Raw genomic sequence first — 15911 nt, 5'->3', positions numbered from 1 at the left:
AATGTAAACGAAAGGTGCTGGAAAAGGCACGGAAGATGGAGAAGCGATGTGTCAAAAGATGGCTACGTGTGGCCGATTCGCTTAAGAATAGATTGGAAGTTACGAAGCAACTAGGGCTGTAGGTAAATATGCACTTGTAGATAATTATGACTACACTTTCCCGTTCTTTTTTATATCTAGATGCCGAGCAGCTAATTGCATACAATTAGTGTGTTGTTATCAGTTACATAGTTAGGGAGTATATGGAGGACTGAGGTATTGTGCTTCATACGATTAATGAGAACCAGTTCAACCCTTCGCAGAATGTGGATCTGGTGATCTGCCGGGGAAGTCTGGAACATCATATACGATATGTGAATCACTAGGTTGGAAACAGCAAGAACTCCCAAATCCCTCAAACCGATGTTTCTTATGTTAACTCTGGCCATGAACGGTTGACAAGTTACAACCACGATGGCAACCCGGCAATGTAATGTCAGCTTATCAGCTCATCGCCATCGAAGACAAAGAACTAGTGAAAGAAATATGTGACACTGTTAAGTAACTATCTGACATTTCATTACATTATACACAGGAAAAGGCACTGGATGTGATCATTCTAAAAGGCACAAAACGTTTCGGAAAGTGTCATGGTATTTACGGAATGACCGAGTTACCTCAGTTTTAATTTTATACCATATACATATGTAGCTATTAGTTGGCGTTTTGCTGTAATAATTCAGTTTGAGACGCTACTAGTCTACAATATTTCGAACATGAAAATGAATTATTTTGAAGTCCCAATTAAATATTTAGCCAACTTTAAATTCAAATTTGTTAAGATTTAAATTTTCAATAGCCTATGTTATATTCAGGAAATTCTAATACACCAGGAAACTGTAGTGTCGGCGGTTTGAGAAAACAAACCCAATCATTTGCCCTATATACGCAAACGGTGATGTTTTGTAAACCAAATGATGGTATAACAACAATTCTCTTTTGCATTTCTATATATTTTTGTTGTTGTTTTTACTGATTGACAAGAGATCAAATAACTGATTACGATCAATAATAATTGTTGGGAAACATTTTTGCTTCTTGAAGACAAATATGAAAAATTTGCTGAAATATTATTTTTTAGCTTAAAATGTTATTTTTTCATTTCCTACAAATTTTTTACAAATCGCTATACATATTGGATTATTGTGTTCTATTGTGGTCATTTTGATACCTTATTTGTCTACTTCAGTTGAAAAATGTCAATGTTATGACTATTTTTCATTTTTTAGTGAAATTCGGGATGACGGCCATCTTGATTACAAACCGAACTGATCGTAGAAACATCGCCTATACGCATTGCTTAATTAATTGCTTAAAGAATATAAACCAAATAAAAATATGCGGTACAAAAGAATTACCAAGGCTATTTTTTTATTTTTTTTTTTTCAAGACGTTTTTATTTTGAACTTAAAGAACAGCTATTCATAAACTCCTTACTATGAAATCCAATCAATATTATACGTGGAAGAATGCTGGTGAACAATTTTTGTCACTGCTAAAGAGGGTCTATAGGAAAAGACCATTTTTTGTATCAAGTAAACAAAAGTAATTGAAGTACGGTAAAAGAAAACTACCCAAGAGTAGAACCGTTGGCCTTAACGATGCAAGGAACCTGCATACAAAACAAAGTCACGTACACGTTCACATTCATGTAAAGGTTGGTTTGGTTGTGATTAGTTTACTTATCATTTTTGTTTTTCATCACCGAACTCAAAAACAATCCTCCAGCTAGAACTAATCCAGGAATTCCACCAAAAGCTAGTGCAGCGCTACCTATCGCTACTGCACCCAACGTACCCTGAAAATAAGTTACAGATAAGTCATCAATTTAAAAGCACTTAGCAGTAGATAACAAAAATAATTACATGTCGTTGTGCCCATCACTGGATCAAGATTGATACCAAAATGATGCGTTCCATCACATTGAAGTATTTGTTTTTACATCTTAAATGTACTTACATTATATAAGCTTTATTTATTTTACATCGATTACGAAACAAGTTATACAACTTATGCAAATCACTCTCGATGGCCCGGATGTAAGCGCGCGAGAGATATTAGTCTGAGAGAAAACCGGAGTGCCCGGAGAAAACCAACGTGATCGGGTAGGTGACCCCTAACCTTTTCATGTCCGATTGAACCCCGACCGGCTAGGTGCAAGGCGAGTGGCTTAAATACTACACCACCCGATCACCCAGTTACATTGGGTATGTATATACATGTATGTACATACTATATTTGGCACGCGTTGTATAAATATAAAATGAACTGCAATGATTTATATGTATATACATTGGGATAAATATTTATACGCAATGCGCGTTTAAACGCAAGAAGTATAATATCAAAATTCAGATTGTATCGCTGCATCCCGTGGTGATGCAACGTAAGTATAAAAATTCTTTCATATCATTGTGATAGTCTTTATTTCCACGATTATATTACATGTATAGGTCTTATCATTACAAATAAAATATAAAACCGAAAAGTCAAAGTAATCATTTATGTATTAAGATTTGTATCGTCAGTCTAGAATATATACATGTGATTGGTCCTGTGTTCAATATGCAGTGCCTTACTTCCTTAGTACCCACGGATTTACATTAACGAGGAGCCTGCACTTAAGCACATTTACTTTTATTATTAAAATTGATTCTCAAACGTTAACATTTTCTAAAAAGATTCGTATATATTAAAGTACATTGTATATGATTTATTGTCTTATTGTTCAGTTATACATGGGATTTTGATTACTTTTACCTGTTTGGAACTTTTCTTGCCATATCTTAGTTTTGAAGCAAAGTGTTCACAGTTGTTTGTCAAAAAGTGCATATTTTCCACCGTTCCCACTAAAGCCCTAGCTTCACTTACGATTAAGGAGGAAGGCCGAGGTTTGCTGAAATGTAAGTAATATATTTCTATAATAACAGTGTTATACCAGCTGAAATATTCAGGTTAACTGACCAACGTTTGGCAAAAAAATACATAAAATATCTCGCATGCCTTATCGTGTAAAGATACAGATATGCATAAAACGTTATTTAGTTGACATTATTATTGGTGTTGCTATTTTTAGTCTTGTTTCACTAATAAGTCACTCCAAGAATGATATACACGAGTCTGCATAATACTGAATTACCTGATGCCGTCTTGATTGTTGTTCTTTTTAGCCTTCCCTCCTTTAGCGACGTCCCAGAAGTTTTCCCTTTTCACCATACCCTTGCCAATAAATTGCACACCAGAGAACCAGCCGTTTTCGACTCCTGTCAAGTGGACCACATCTTCGTTCCCTGCGATGTAGATAATTACTACATTTAAACAACCACAAATTGTAAAAAATATTGACATTTACAAACACGTATGGTGCTTTATAAACATAGGTGACATTACAGACTTCATAATGTAATAATTCATGTTTCTTGTGTAATATGTATGCTTATATCATATATACATGTAACAGTCACTAAACAATTTCCTATGCAATTTTTGTATATCATTGCAAAAAATATGAAAACAAATTTCAGATGTCCGCTTGACTTCTAAAGTTGACTGAATATCTTCCTTTAAATGTACATTAGAATTCGATTCTTCGTAATACCACATAAATTCAGTTTGAGTTCTTACCTAAATGGAATACATATAAATTGTATGTATTGTAATTCTCAAAAGTTAAGGTCCTTCGTTTTGATTTTTCAATATCAAGATTATATCATATATGAAATCAATAGCAGTAGTGTGATAAAAGAGGAGTGTATTGGACTGTAGTCTATAATAGCTTTTATATGTATTCTGTAGCCTAATCTTTCTCAATCTGTAGTCCAGATTACACCAAAGTAAACGGATATTTTTCTATTATTTTAAGTCTTTTGAATGTGTCACGTTAATGAAATAGTTACTGAACATGTATTCCTTTTAGTGTTCAAATAAAGTCAAAGTTTAGTGCAAATAAAACAAACTTGATTTATTTGTGCCGATATAAATTAACGAATTTTAGTGGTTCAATACCACAAAAAAACCGTTTAGAAACGTTAGCGTTGTTCATGAATAGGCGCTTCGAAAAACGCTAAAATAATTATGTTTATTGTAATTATCAATAAATAAGTCATCGTGTTTTGTGTGTATTATTACTGGCATTACGTACCTACATAGACCCCAAAATGTTTAAACAACTCTCTTTCAAATTCCACGATGTCTCCGATATGCAACTCCTCTAGAACTCTTAAATTGTGTTGTCTGTGCTGGCTCAATGATGACATATATATGCTTTGTCGGGTTCTCTGGAAAAACCCACATGTTCAGTTGGACAAATGTTTCGAAAACATTGACCTCATGCAGATGGTAATTTATCACTTTAGTTGAACTTAAATTTACAAAGTTTGCCAAATATTTACCTTCAACTGTTATTACTGTTTATTACCGGGTATCCAACCCATTGCATTTCAAATTAACAACAATATCTCGCATAATGTTTTACCTGGTCGAATGACTCCTTTCCATATCGCAGAGAAAAAGCAAACTCTTTACCGTTTTCCCACTTATTGTTTTGGCTTCCTACCAGAGCACGAGCTTGTCTTTCAATTTCATGAGAAGGCAGAGGCCTCCTGAAAAACATAAACAAAATTTAATCATTTCAGATATCGAGGTCACATATTTGTAAATATAATTGTTGGGTATTTTTGATAACTCCGGGTGCTTCATAAAATTGGCTATTTCATTAATACTATGATCACCTGATATCATCGTTATTGTTGTCCTTTTCAGCTCTACAGCCGTCAGCGACCTTCCAGAAATTCTCCTTCACCACAGTATTGTTTGTGAATTTCTCACCAGATCCTTTAAGATGAATGACATCTTCATCTCCTGCAGTGGAACAAAACCCTCTACAAATGTCAACCATCTTTACTCTCGTTAAGACCAATAGAATCTTTCATTCCCTTTGGGTTGAGACTATGAAGTTGTCAAATACGAGGTAAGCCGAGTGTTTGACAGCTAAAGAATCTTTTCCCGAGGGTTGAGATCTTCTGTCTCAATCGAAAGAGGGTGAATGATTCTTGTTCTCTTACCCTATGTTAGCACTTGCATAGATCTCGTGTAATTTGTCTTTTCCCTAAGGTGAGATAGACAAATCTCACACCAGTAAAATTGCGGTAATTCCTGTTCGGGATAAGAGAAAAATCCCCCTATGTGTTAATGTGTGAGTGATTTGGAACTGATTATATTAGCTTATGTCCCATTCAATTACATTCGTGTACATTATAGATAAATGATAAGCTAACTATTTCTTTTAAAGGGACTAAAAATTAGATTTACATATATATTATATATATATAGGGTTTTTGACTTCCTACAAACGTTTCTTATACCTGACATTAGTTTTCAAAATTACAACATTTTATTTGCATTGGCATCAACGTTAAAATATCGCCAAAAAACTGTATTTGTCGGCATTGGCTGTTTATAACAAAGATTCACGCTCAATTTCGCGCTAGCTTTATAGATCTCGAATTAAGGATGTACTCCTCTGAGAAGTCAAAATTTTCTTGTATTAAACTTTTTTTCTCATATAGATTTTTGGAAAGAGGAGTTCATACCATGAAACAAAATGAAAGAAAAAACATATGTCCGTGTGCTCGTGTTTCAGCGTCTGTCACTCAAAGATACCTAGTTGACAAAATATTGGATTTTATGGGAATTTTGCCGTTTTGACCATATACACAAGAGATTAAAGTCATAATTTCCTAATGAGGTTTTTGATATGTATTAATGTTTGTAGAATTTATTTTCCGGTAGTCTTCTTTTAAAAACATACCAGTTTTGATTAATAAGACTAATATTTTTTTCTCAGAATAACAACATATGCTACCCCTACCCCTTAATTTTGAGCTACAAAATGCACCATTTTCAGCCATTTTTGCCAAATCTAACACTTTATAGAAAAGGTTCTGGTATTAAACTTTTGTCAATATTTTGCATATATATCAATAGGAAAAGGGTTGTTCTTTCTAAATCAGGCAGAAAAATGGGGGGTCCGTGTGATTACTTTTTTGCCCCACTTGAATATTTGTTATTTTTCAGCATTTTAGAGTAAAAAATAAAAGTGCTCAAATTACCATTAAATGTAAATATAAAGTGAAAAAGGTGAATCATTTCACACATTTATGCTCAATATTTCAATAACCACGAACCAAGTCAAGATTTACAGCAAAAATTAGCTCGATACAGCTAAAAATGCTGGTGCAGTGATGTTTTAAAGTAAACACAATTTCAGTAAAAAATGGTAAAACTTAGGCTCTTCTCAAAGCGAAAAAAAGACACAATTTCAAAATGGCCGCCAAATGGGCCATTTCTTAAAATCCCCGTATAAAAAAAATCTGCTAAAGTTAGAACTGTAATTTTTTGACAAAATTTGCAACTGGCAACTTGCTACAGATATTGATAAAATTGTATTTGAAAATCTCACAACTTCTTTGATTTTTGTCGAAACGAGACTTCAACGGGACTGAAACCTCAGAAGAATACATCCTTAAACACGTCATGTAGACGTTTATCGAGTAGAGGACTGGCACGGCGAATGTATTATATTAAAAGGCTGCATGCAAGTCTAATAATGTTAAAGAATGCAATAAGACACTCAAACCGGAGTTACAACGTGACGTACGTGGGTAATACGTCAATCTTCAATAGGACTTGAAGCTTCTCCGTACGGTACGGTGCTGGTGATTAAGTGATTGTCGTATTCGTTTTATAAAATCTTCAACCAAAAAATAAGTGATTATGTAATAAAATATAATAGTTGTTGATTACCACCACCGAAGGGTAAATATTTTGAACTAGAGCACAGTAACCTATGAAATATTTTGTATAATAGGAAATTTCCATTAGACGGATAGAGACTTTAAATAGGTATGTATAGGGAATGCCCATTAGACGGATATATATTATAACTAGGTCTATATAAGAAATGTCCATTAGACGGATATAGACTGTAACTAGAGATATATAGGGAATATTAGACGGATAGATATTATAACTAAGGATATATAGGGAATGTCAAATACATGTACCTCATTAGTCCGCTAAACATGCCTTTATTATTAGTTTTTGTTTTTTTTCCTTATCATAAAGTCTATATATTAGGCCATTTTTTAAATGTAATATTATTGGCAGGTTTAGCGGAGTAGTACCCAAGACAAATGAAAATAAAATAATGGTAGAAGCAAGTATAAAACCATATATGATATATGATAAAACCTTTCTTTATAACTGCAAAAACCTGTACAATATATGAATATTTACACTAGCAAACTCTTCACAAAACTTCTTCATACGTTTCAACGTTTATTAGATATAACACAGTAATCAGGAACTTGTAGTCGATAAATTGGTGTTTTCAGTCGATGGCAGATTAGACAGATGTCCATTAGACAGATGAGATTTCCTTCGGTGAATGTTTCCACATCGCGCATGCACACAGGGATTGTTTACCTCGCCGAAAGATATTGATATGAAATAGTGACTAGGTCATTTCTATTTATTTTCAGTTTTTTCTCCATTTTTGAACAAAATGGTAATACAAGCTTTTAAATTTTGTTATTAACACAAAGTACACAACTTTTACAATTATTTTCACTATGTTTACTAGTCAGAACACAATGACCACATCGCCGAAAAATGACACATCAGAAACATCAATTCGCATCGATTGACATTTACAGGAAAAGTGTCTCTTATCAAAACACACACGTTTTCGTTTGTAAGCTTTTACATACCTAGATAAACTCCCCAGTGAGTCCCTCCCCGAAATTTCACCAAGTCTCCATTCCTCAACCCACCGAGAACATCTTCGTTGTGTGGTGTGTTCGAGCTATACCCTGACATAGTTTAGCAAGTTATCTGTAAAAATGTAAATGAAATTCAAACTTATTGGATTAGGGTGTACACATGTACTTAAGATATGACGGTTGTATATCTCAGTGAGATGACAACATTGGGATTTCTATAAATGATCTTATCTTTTACTTGATCACTGTACTATATTTAAAAACAAATCAAATGTAACACGGTAACAGTCTTACCGTATGGAGAAACCTGATTAGTCAATAACACGTTGCATCAAAATTAACATAAAGCTTTCAAGACCCAATAATTTTAATTTTCGATAATTGAATTAAACTTATTAAAGGTGTTTAAGTGATGAACATGCTGATACATAAACAATTCGTAAATACTTTTGTTTTAGTTACATAACAATTAATAAGCTGACATATATATAGAAACTTACATGACTGTTCATTTCATACGAGATTTTATGAAAAGAGTCTAAGAAGGTTTTTTTTTATTTTTGCGAGCCTTGGCGAGAAAAAATTAAAACTTCCAGACGAGTTTCATAAAATCTCATATGAAATGAACACAAATTTAAGATAGTTTCTATCACATAACTACAAAAACCTACATAACAAAGAATTTCACGTCAAAATGTTTTCCGAAAATCCAGCAGAGGCCGCCATTTTTTTCTCGCCGTCCTCGTAATTCTGACGTCACGTCATTTTTCCGGACGTCATTTTATTGTTTCTGTCTGACGTCACAATGAATTTCCAGCCAATGAAAATCGCTCCAGGTCATATTACACTAGTGACATACGCAAAAAAAATTATACGGGCGAAATCACTGGATATCAGGCGGATTATGTGATAAATAACTATTCATTTATTGTCATTAGTACTTTTAACTTAACTGGATAAGGTGCTGGTTGTCCAGGAAAAACTGACCACTTACAAAAATACTGGTCATGTTTTCTCCTGGTACCTCCAGTTTTCTTTACGAACACAATCCGTCGTTTTCTTAAATGACACGGGTTATATCTTTAAACAAGATCAAACTTAAATAAGGGTTTTAATGACCGGTTTTGATACAGCGATAAATGATTAGGAACAATTTTCATATTCATGTTATGATTATGATAAGAAAATAATTAATATTATTAAAACCATCACTGTGACTAATCTGGACGTTGCTTCCTAAATAACATCCACCCTTGCAACAAGCTCAAAGCAAAACGACCTCAGCGAGGGATATACATTGTATATATAATAGATATCGAGTACACGTGATAACCTCGTAATGTCACGTGAACTATGTTACAGATACAGTTGGGAGCAAACTAAACTTGGTATCTAGTGCACTTTGTAGTGCACACGTAGTGAACAACGTAGTGCACTAGACTAAACATTGTAGTGCACTAGAGTGCACTACGATGTGAACTCCAGTTCACTACAGTGTTAACTCGAGTGCACTACAATGTTAACTCTAGTGCACTACAATGTTAACTCTAGTGCACTACGTAGTGCACTTCAGTTTTACAGTGCCTGTACGTGAATGTACGTGATACACACATGTTCCAGTATAACCTAACAAATACAAGTATATTCAAATTTGTGGTATAACTTTTATTCATTTTGAAATAAATAAATGAATGAATTTTCCGGATACTATATGGATCCTTACAATTACTAACATTGAATTGTAATATGGGGGGATGAAAGTAATGCCAACAGTGTGCATGGACAATTAAAATTGTCAATTAAATAACTTGTATTTTTAGATACAGTGTTCATGAAGCTACATTTGTTCTAGCTAGATTATAGGTTTTACCAGAAATTTATACAATATATTATCTAAATATCTGATTTTACACGTTCATTCATGTAATCACATCCTTTTCTTGGACTAGTATGTATGATGGTCGTATGTATAACTGAGCCAGCATGTAAGTTAAATTTCAGGTAAAACAATTCATGTCCAGAGGGCAGAATAAGTGTCAGAGTGGCGAAATACACATACACTAGTGCACTACAATGTAGTTAAGTAGGTTTGGGGTGGGGCTGGGGTATAAAGGAGCCCAAGGGGTATTGTCTCGAAGCATGTTTGGAATACACATATATACATGTACATTATGTAGTATAAAATTTAACTATATAGTACATAATTAATAAACCCCTCTCCATCTCCTCAAAAAATATAAATAAAATAAAAACAAGATACAAAACAATGTGAATACATTATCTTCATTTTGAGGGAAAAAACAATATTATAACAATTATTCTCAATTGAAAGAATAGGCGTATTTTGATAAAAAGTAGCTGTAAGTTTATTATTATTAGTATATGAAACAAAACCACATGGGGTCAAGCAGACCGTTAGACTTTACTAAACTAATCAGGTACAGAGGCTATCACAGCATGCTATGTATCTATTGAATTGAATGCTACAATGGACCCCCTTGGGTTAAAGAAAATAGGTATACCTTACCTGTGACGCCTGACTGATCATCTCAGGTAAGGTGTCACCTCAGGTGGTGGGATGGGGAAATAGGGAGAAAAGGGCCCTAGGCCTAGTGACCATAACGACAGACCTGTGTGCCAAGAGTTTACAGTATACAAGTCATTGGTCACCAAGTCATTTATGTATGTATGCGGGTACAGTGTATACCTGACATTACCTGTATCCCCATGTACAATGTACAGTACATGTATATTAGTGTATGTGACAGACTTTTGTACCAATTACACATCAATTAAATATGATAACAATTAAATAATTAATATGTACACGTATGTAGTTAGAAATCCTTGATATGTATATGATAAAAATATTGTATTTTATGTGTATGTGTAAACACTAAAACACAACATGAATTATATGCGACACTCCACATTATTTTAATGTACATGCAGGTCGATGATCATCACTTTTAGTTAATAATCTTTTAATAAATGTACACAACTTTTGCTGCTTAATTTTGATAAAAATTTAATATGTTTATACATATATATACGGTATATAGAAATAAATCAAAATTTAATATTTCAATCAAAATATATTTTAAATATTATGATGTAATATTACATGTGTAGAAATATATGTTTAAACAGAAATAAGGATTTGATTTAAATAATTAGACTCATCAACGTGGTCCGTTTATCATATGGAATGATTTCGCAAATTTGATTGACTGATCGTCCCAATCGCACAGCTGTTAAATAACCATATAAATTTCTTGCTAGAATTAATTGGGGTCTTCCCCGAACACCAACTCTGGGTAGGGTGGGGTGTTTTCATAGGGGTTAAGGTGTGTTGATAGGGAGTTATAGTCTATCTCAGAATTGTTCTCAGTGCAAGATCACAGGTAAATCTCAGGTAAATCAACTCACCAGGTAGGTGATCAGCAAATCAGTAACTGTTATTCTCAAGATGCTGCAGAATGGTGTATAAAACAGAGGCATACTTCAGAAAAAATCATACTTGCCATGATATTTGAATAGAACGTTAAATTACCAACTTGACTTGTATTTGTACACTTTCAAGCTTTATAAGTGTAAATATTTAATAGAAATACTATTCTAGATCATTCAATTTCATCATTTTCTTATACTTTTTATACTTTCTGATTTATTTTAGTTTTCAGATTTAGATTAATATACACTTTTTAAAACATCTGTACTAGAATTGTTGAATTTACAGTTTATTATTGATCTATACTTGACTGTGTTTTTTTCAGTTTTCAAGGATGAGAATCCTCCTCTTTAATTCAGAGGATTTCGTCTGATTGGGCAATATTTAGGAGAAACAAATAATGTCAGATATGATCTAAAATATCATAAACTGACCCTTTTAAACACTTAGTGGAGGGATTTCTCTTATAAGTGAAGATGTTTCCTCCCTTTGTTGATAGGATCGATCACTTTTTTCATCTATTTTCTGTGATATAAGCTTTTGATCGAGTAAGGCATTAAAACCAGAGACTTAGATATAATATCATATATATATTATACCGAAGTCTCTGTTAAAACTTAATGTATAAGTTGAAAAAAAAATATGGAATTAAAGGTAAACTGTATGATTGGTTTGAAGCCTACTTATCTGACAGAAAACAACTCGTATTCATAAACGAATATCAATTACCCGGTAATCTAATGAAAAACCGATAAATGCTTGAGTACCGCAAGGTTCAGTACTTGGTCTTTTCTTTTCCTATTGTTTATAAATGACTTAACAGATAATGTAATATCTTATATAAAAATATTTGCTGATGACACATCTCTATATTGATAATGATGATGACCTTTTACTGACAGTAATACATGCAGAGTTTTTGGATGATGATCTATCGTCAATTTCTTCATGGGCTGATCAAAAAAAAGAGCATGGTCGGATTACATCTTTAATATTTGTGAAAAAGTTTCATCAAGACAGAACTTATTACGAACATTGAAACATTAAACATTAAACATAGAATATACAGACATTATTTGGGATACCAGAACGGAACCATTGACTTGATGACATAAGCCGACTCATGATCAGCATCACAGCTGCTGCACCTTGCTTAAATTGGCAGGAACTATTTTGCATATCAATTCAATCAAAAATATTTTATTTTATATAAATCATACAAAATGAAATTGGGTAACAGGCGGTGCCTATATCAACCCTTTCCCTCTTCCACTAGTGTACAACATTTTATACAAATTAAACATTAACAAAACTGTAGTACACAGAACTGTATAATAGTTACAAACGCAATTCGTTATATAAACCTTACTGGAACATTTAATTTTTAACTGTAAAGCGTATTGTGATTAAAGGACAACTTACATAATTGATAGAGTAACTGTTTTATGTGAACATTTTGAAAGTATGTCTTCTGATAATCAACTTATCTTTTTAATGAATTGTGATGTTTTACAAGTTAGTCTTTCTAAATATATCTTTTTAGCGATGAGGAGAACTTAACTATAACTTTAACTGATAATGTTGTTTTATTCACATATATTGTTCATAATTTTAGTACATTCGTGTCTCGTAAGCCAATTAACGGCTCGGCATTTTTACTAATGAAGAATATTTTTTTTAATTGTAGATGTTGTGTAAAAATGTGTGACATTATTATGCATTATTATTATTATTTATCATAGGTATGAGTATAAAAATTACCTGGTTGAAAAGTTACCTGAGTTGGTGTTAGATTTTGAAACAGACTATAACTAAACTTCAAAGGGTTCCCTACATAAACACCTCCCTTTGTTTTTACCAGAGTTGGTGTTCGGGGAATTCGCCAATTAATTAACAGAGTCAGAGACATATAAAATCTATATTTGTATGTCTCTGACAGAGTTATTGGGGTACAAAGGAAGCTACATAATAAGAACTATTTAATAAAATTTCAACTTAATTTATTTCAGTTAAATTGTTTGACTCTTGACGAAATGCAAAGTTCTGTAAACTTTTCAAAAATCAAAACTCATAGGGCACCTGTTCTCCTGTATTTTCAGGAATCACAATTTTTGTGTTAATTGAACTGGCTTCATAGGTTAATTACAGGGGCTGTCCCCTTCTCCATTTGCCCAATTTTTATAATCTGATAATTAGCAAGAATGTTATGACAAGGATTATAGTCTATTTCAGAGAAGTAAACCTGGATTAAACTGGATTTACCTGTGTTTTACCTGTGAATTCACTTGTGCTATTGTACTTATTCCGTAAGGGTATCATTTATGCATAACATGTACATGCATGAAAATTTTATTACATGGAAACATCTAATTAATATGTTACTCTTTTTGTAATCTCAGTTATGTTCTTGATATTTTTATGTTAATTGAACACATCAAACATAGAATTAATATTTGGTACTAACTTCAAAAGTTCTTTCTATCATTTTGACAAACATATAATATATACATACATACAACTACATTAAACTTCATCTAGTTTATTTATGGTAATATGTATCATACATTTTATAATATATATAGCCTCTTTTCATTAGAAATCACTTTTTTGACAATTTTACTGAAATACTCTGCAATATATTGTCATTTTTAGGGCCACATTGTGCCGTTTTGCCGACAAAAGTCTTACTTTTATGTTCATCATTGGACAGGTGCAAACTATCCGAAGAAGAATATATTATAAAAGAGTCATCACTAGCTATAAAATTACTGTTTTTCTTGGAAAAATTGCGTGTTCAAAACTATCCGGAGGTTTACTGTATATAAGTTAACGAAATTTCAAAATCAGCAAAACTTTGAACAATTTCTCATTGTTCTTTAGTTATAGTATAACATTCGCATTCTCTCAAACAATTTGCAGTTTTCAGAAGTCTATCTTCTGTAGAAATGCTGAGTTTATTTTTATAGTGTGATAAAAGTGATGCGCATTGATATATATAATTACATGTTATTATCAATTTATGCATAATTTTACTGCATTTTGCAGGTTACTGTAAAACAAAAAGATATCTCAATTTCAGATATCCAAATAATTAAATTCTGAATAAAAAGTATATTTATAATTTATTAACATCTCATACTTAGTAATTATTTCATGTGAGGATATTTTATGGTTTCCAAAAATTGCGAAAATATCTTCCTTGATGAAAAATAGCTTGATTTTGTCAATGTCTAACATACAAATATACAGTACATGTATGTTTGACTTTCTTGTTATTGTAGAATTGGAATGTCGGGACATCAGTAAAGTTTGATATACAATGTATATGGAATACAACTGTATATGATATAATTAATTAGATACATGCATATTTTATATGTGTATTGTTACATGTATCATCCTATAGAATTGAACAGTTTCTTGTGATATATCCTCTATATAGCTACACAAGTACACATGCCAACATTACAAGCATTATTGTCTTGATTGGGTTCTCCTAATAATGACAGATGTAGATGTTTTTTATGAGTTTAACTAATTCTTGAAATTGAAATAGTTGGTAAAAAACAATTTGCTCTTCCTATGTGGACACTTTGCCTAAAACTTGGATGCAAATTGTTCTTTATTCTTTATCTTAATGTTGAAATTTACAAAGATGTAACATAAAAAATATATATATAGTACTGTACTGTATATATTGATATCTCTATTTCCCCACTTTTGACAAACTATAGGTAGCTCAGGTAAATGAAAACAGGTAAGCACAGGTAAAAATTATTATGAAACTGACTATAATTGGTTTTCCATTGTTCTCCTATACCAACACTTTTCTTTGTTCTCTAAAAAGTGGGCAAATGGAGAACACACCATTACAGGATTAGGTGAGGGGCAGTCATGCGTGACAAGACAGGTGACCCCTAGCTTGGTTATTGCCCTAGGCCTGGAGCCTGGCCAGTACAGTAAAATTTCACCAAGCGACTTACGAGGGTATAATAAAAGTGTAATAGCCAAAACTGCTAAATGTACAAAATCTGACATTCTAAATGTGAAATACAATTATACATAGCTGTTAATTTCTAGAATGGCAAAAACAAAGATATATGATTCAAATAAATAAATAATAAAATCAAATAAAAAAAATAATTAAATACTTGAAATAAATTAAAATAGATATAGCTATTAAAATATAGAATACCTTCATTTATTTATTTTTTGAAAAAAATTATCTAAAGCAAAGATGCATGTGGTCAAGCTACATTTGTATATTGAAGCTTACGGTATAGTCTTTACTTAAATATTAAAACTCATATTAGGCTAAATTACTCAGATGAAACCCATATATAATAATGTACACCAATAAAAGTAACCATTTTATTTAATAAATTATTTATTTACATACTAACTTAGTTATGCTAATTTTTAAATACAGAGTACATTTGGTAATTCATCTGAAATAATTGAAAGATATTTAAAACCATTCAATGAAATATATACATGAACAGATTGTACATGTACAATTTATGCAATAAGTAGGAGTATCAGGCTCATTTATCTTGTGCACTACGATGTGAACTCTAGTGCACTACAGTGTTAACTCTAGTGCACTACGTTGTTAACTCTAGTGCACTACGATGTTAACT

General features: G+C 32.2%; 1 protein-coding gene across 1 annotated transcript; it reads right to left on the bottom strand.

Moving 5' to 3' along the window:
• Positions 1–1699: 1699 nt before the first annotated feature.
• Positions 1700–7936, bottom strand: LOC138321328 (phospholipase A and acyltransferase 5-like). Its single transcript, XM_069264951.1, has 7 exons — positions 7809–7936; positions 4770–4899; positions 4514–4640; positions 4181–4316; positions 3179–3329; positions 2800–2935; positions 1700–1837 (listed from the first exon to the last, which is right to left on the bottom strand). Exons 1-7 carry the CDS (start codon positions 7915–7917, stop codon positions 1718–1720), a joined length of 909 nt encoding a protein of 302 aa, XP_069121052.1. The 5' UTR covers positions 7918–7936; the 3' UTR covers positions 1700–1717.
• Between the last annotated feature and the right edge of the window lie 7975 nt (positions 7937–15911).

The sequence above is a fragment of the Argopecten irradians genome, chromosome 4 (genome assembly GCF_041381155.1).
Source record: "Argopecten irradians isolate NY chromosome 4, Ai_NY, whole genome shotgun sequence".
Lineage (NCBI taxonomy): Eukaryota > Metazoa > Mollusca > Bivalvia > Pectinida > Pectinidae > Argopecten > Argopecten irradians.
This window is presented reverse-complemented; position numbering and strand designations above follow the sequence as displayed.

Excerpts from the sequence above, each read along its gene's own strand:
- LOC138321328 (XM_069264951.1), bottom strand. The coding sequence starts at position 7,917 with ATGTCAGGGTATAGCTCGAACACACCACACAACGAAGATGTTCTCGGT. Across the intron at positions 2,936-3,178 it reads AACAATCAAGACGGCATCAG|CAAACCTCGGCCTTCCTCCT; the intron begins GTAATTCAGTAT and ends CTTACATTTCAG. Across the intron at positions 1,838-2,799 it reads GCAAGAAAAGTTCCAAACAG|GGTACGTTGGGTGCAGTAGC; the intron begins GTAAAAGTAATC and ends ACTTATTTTCAG.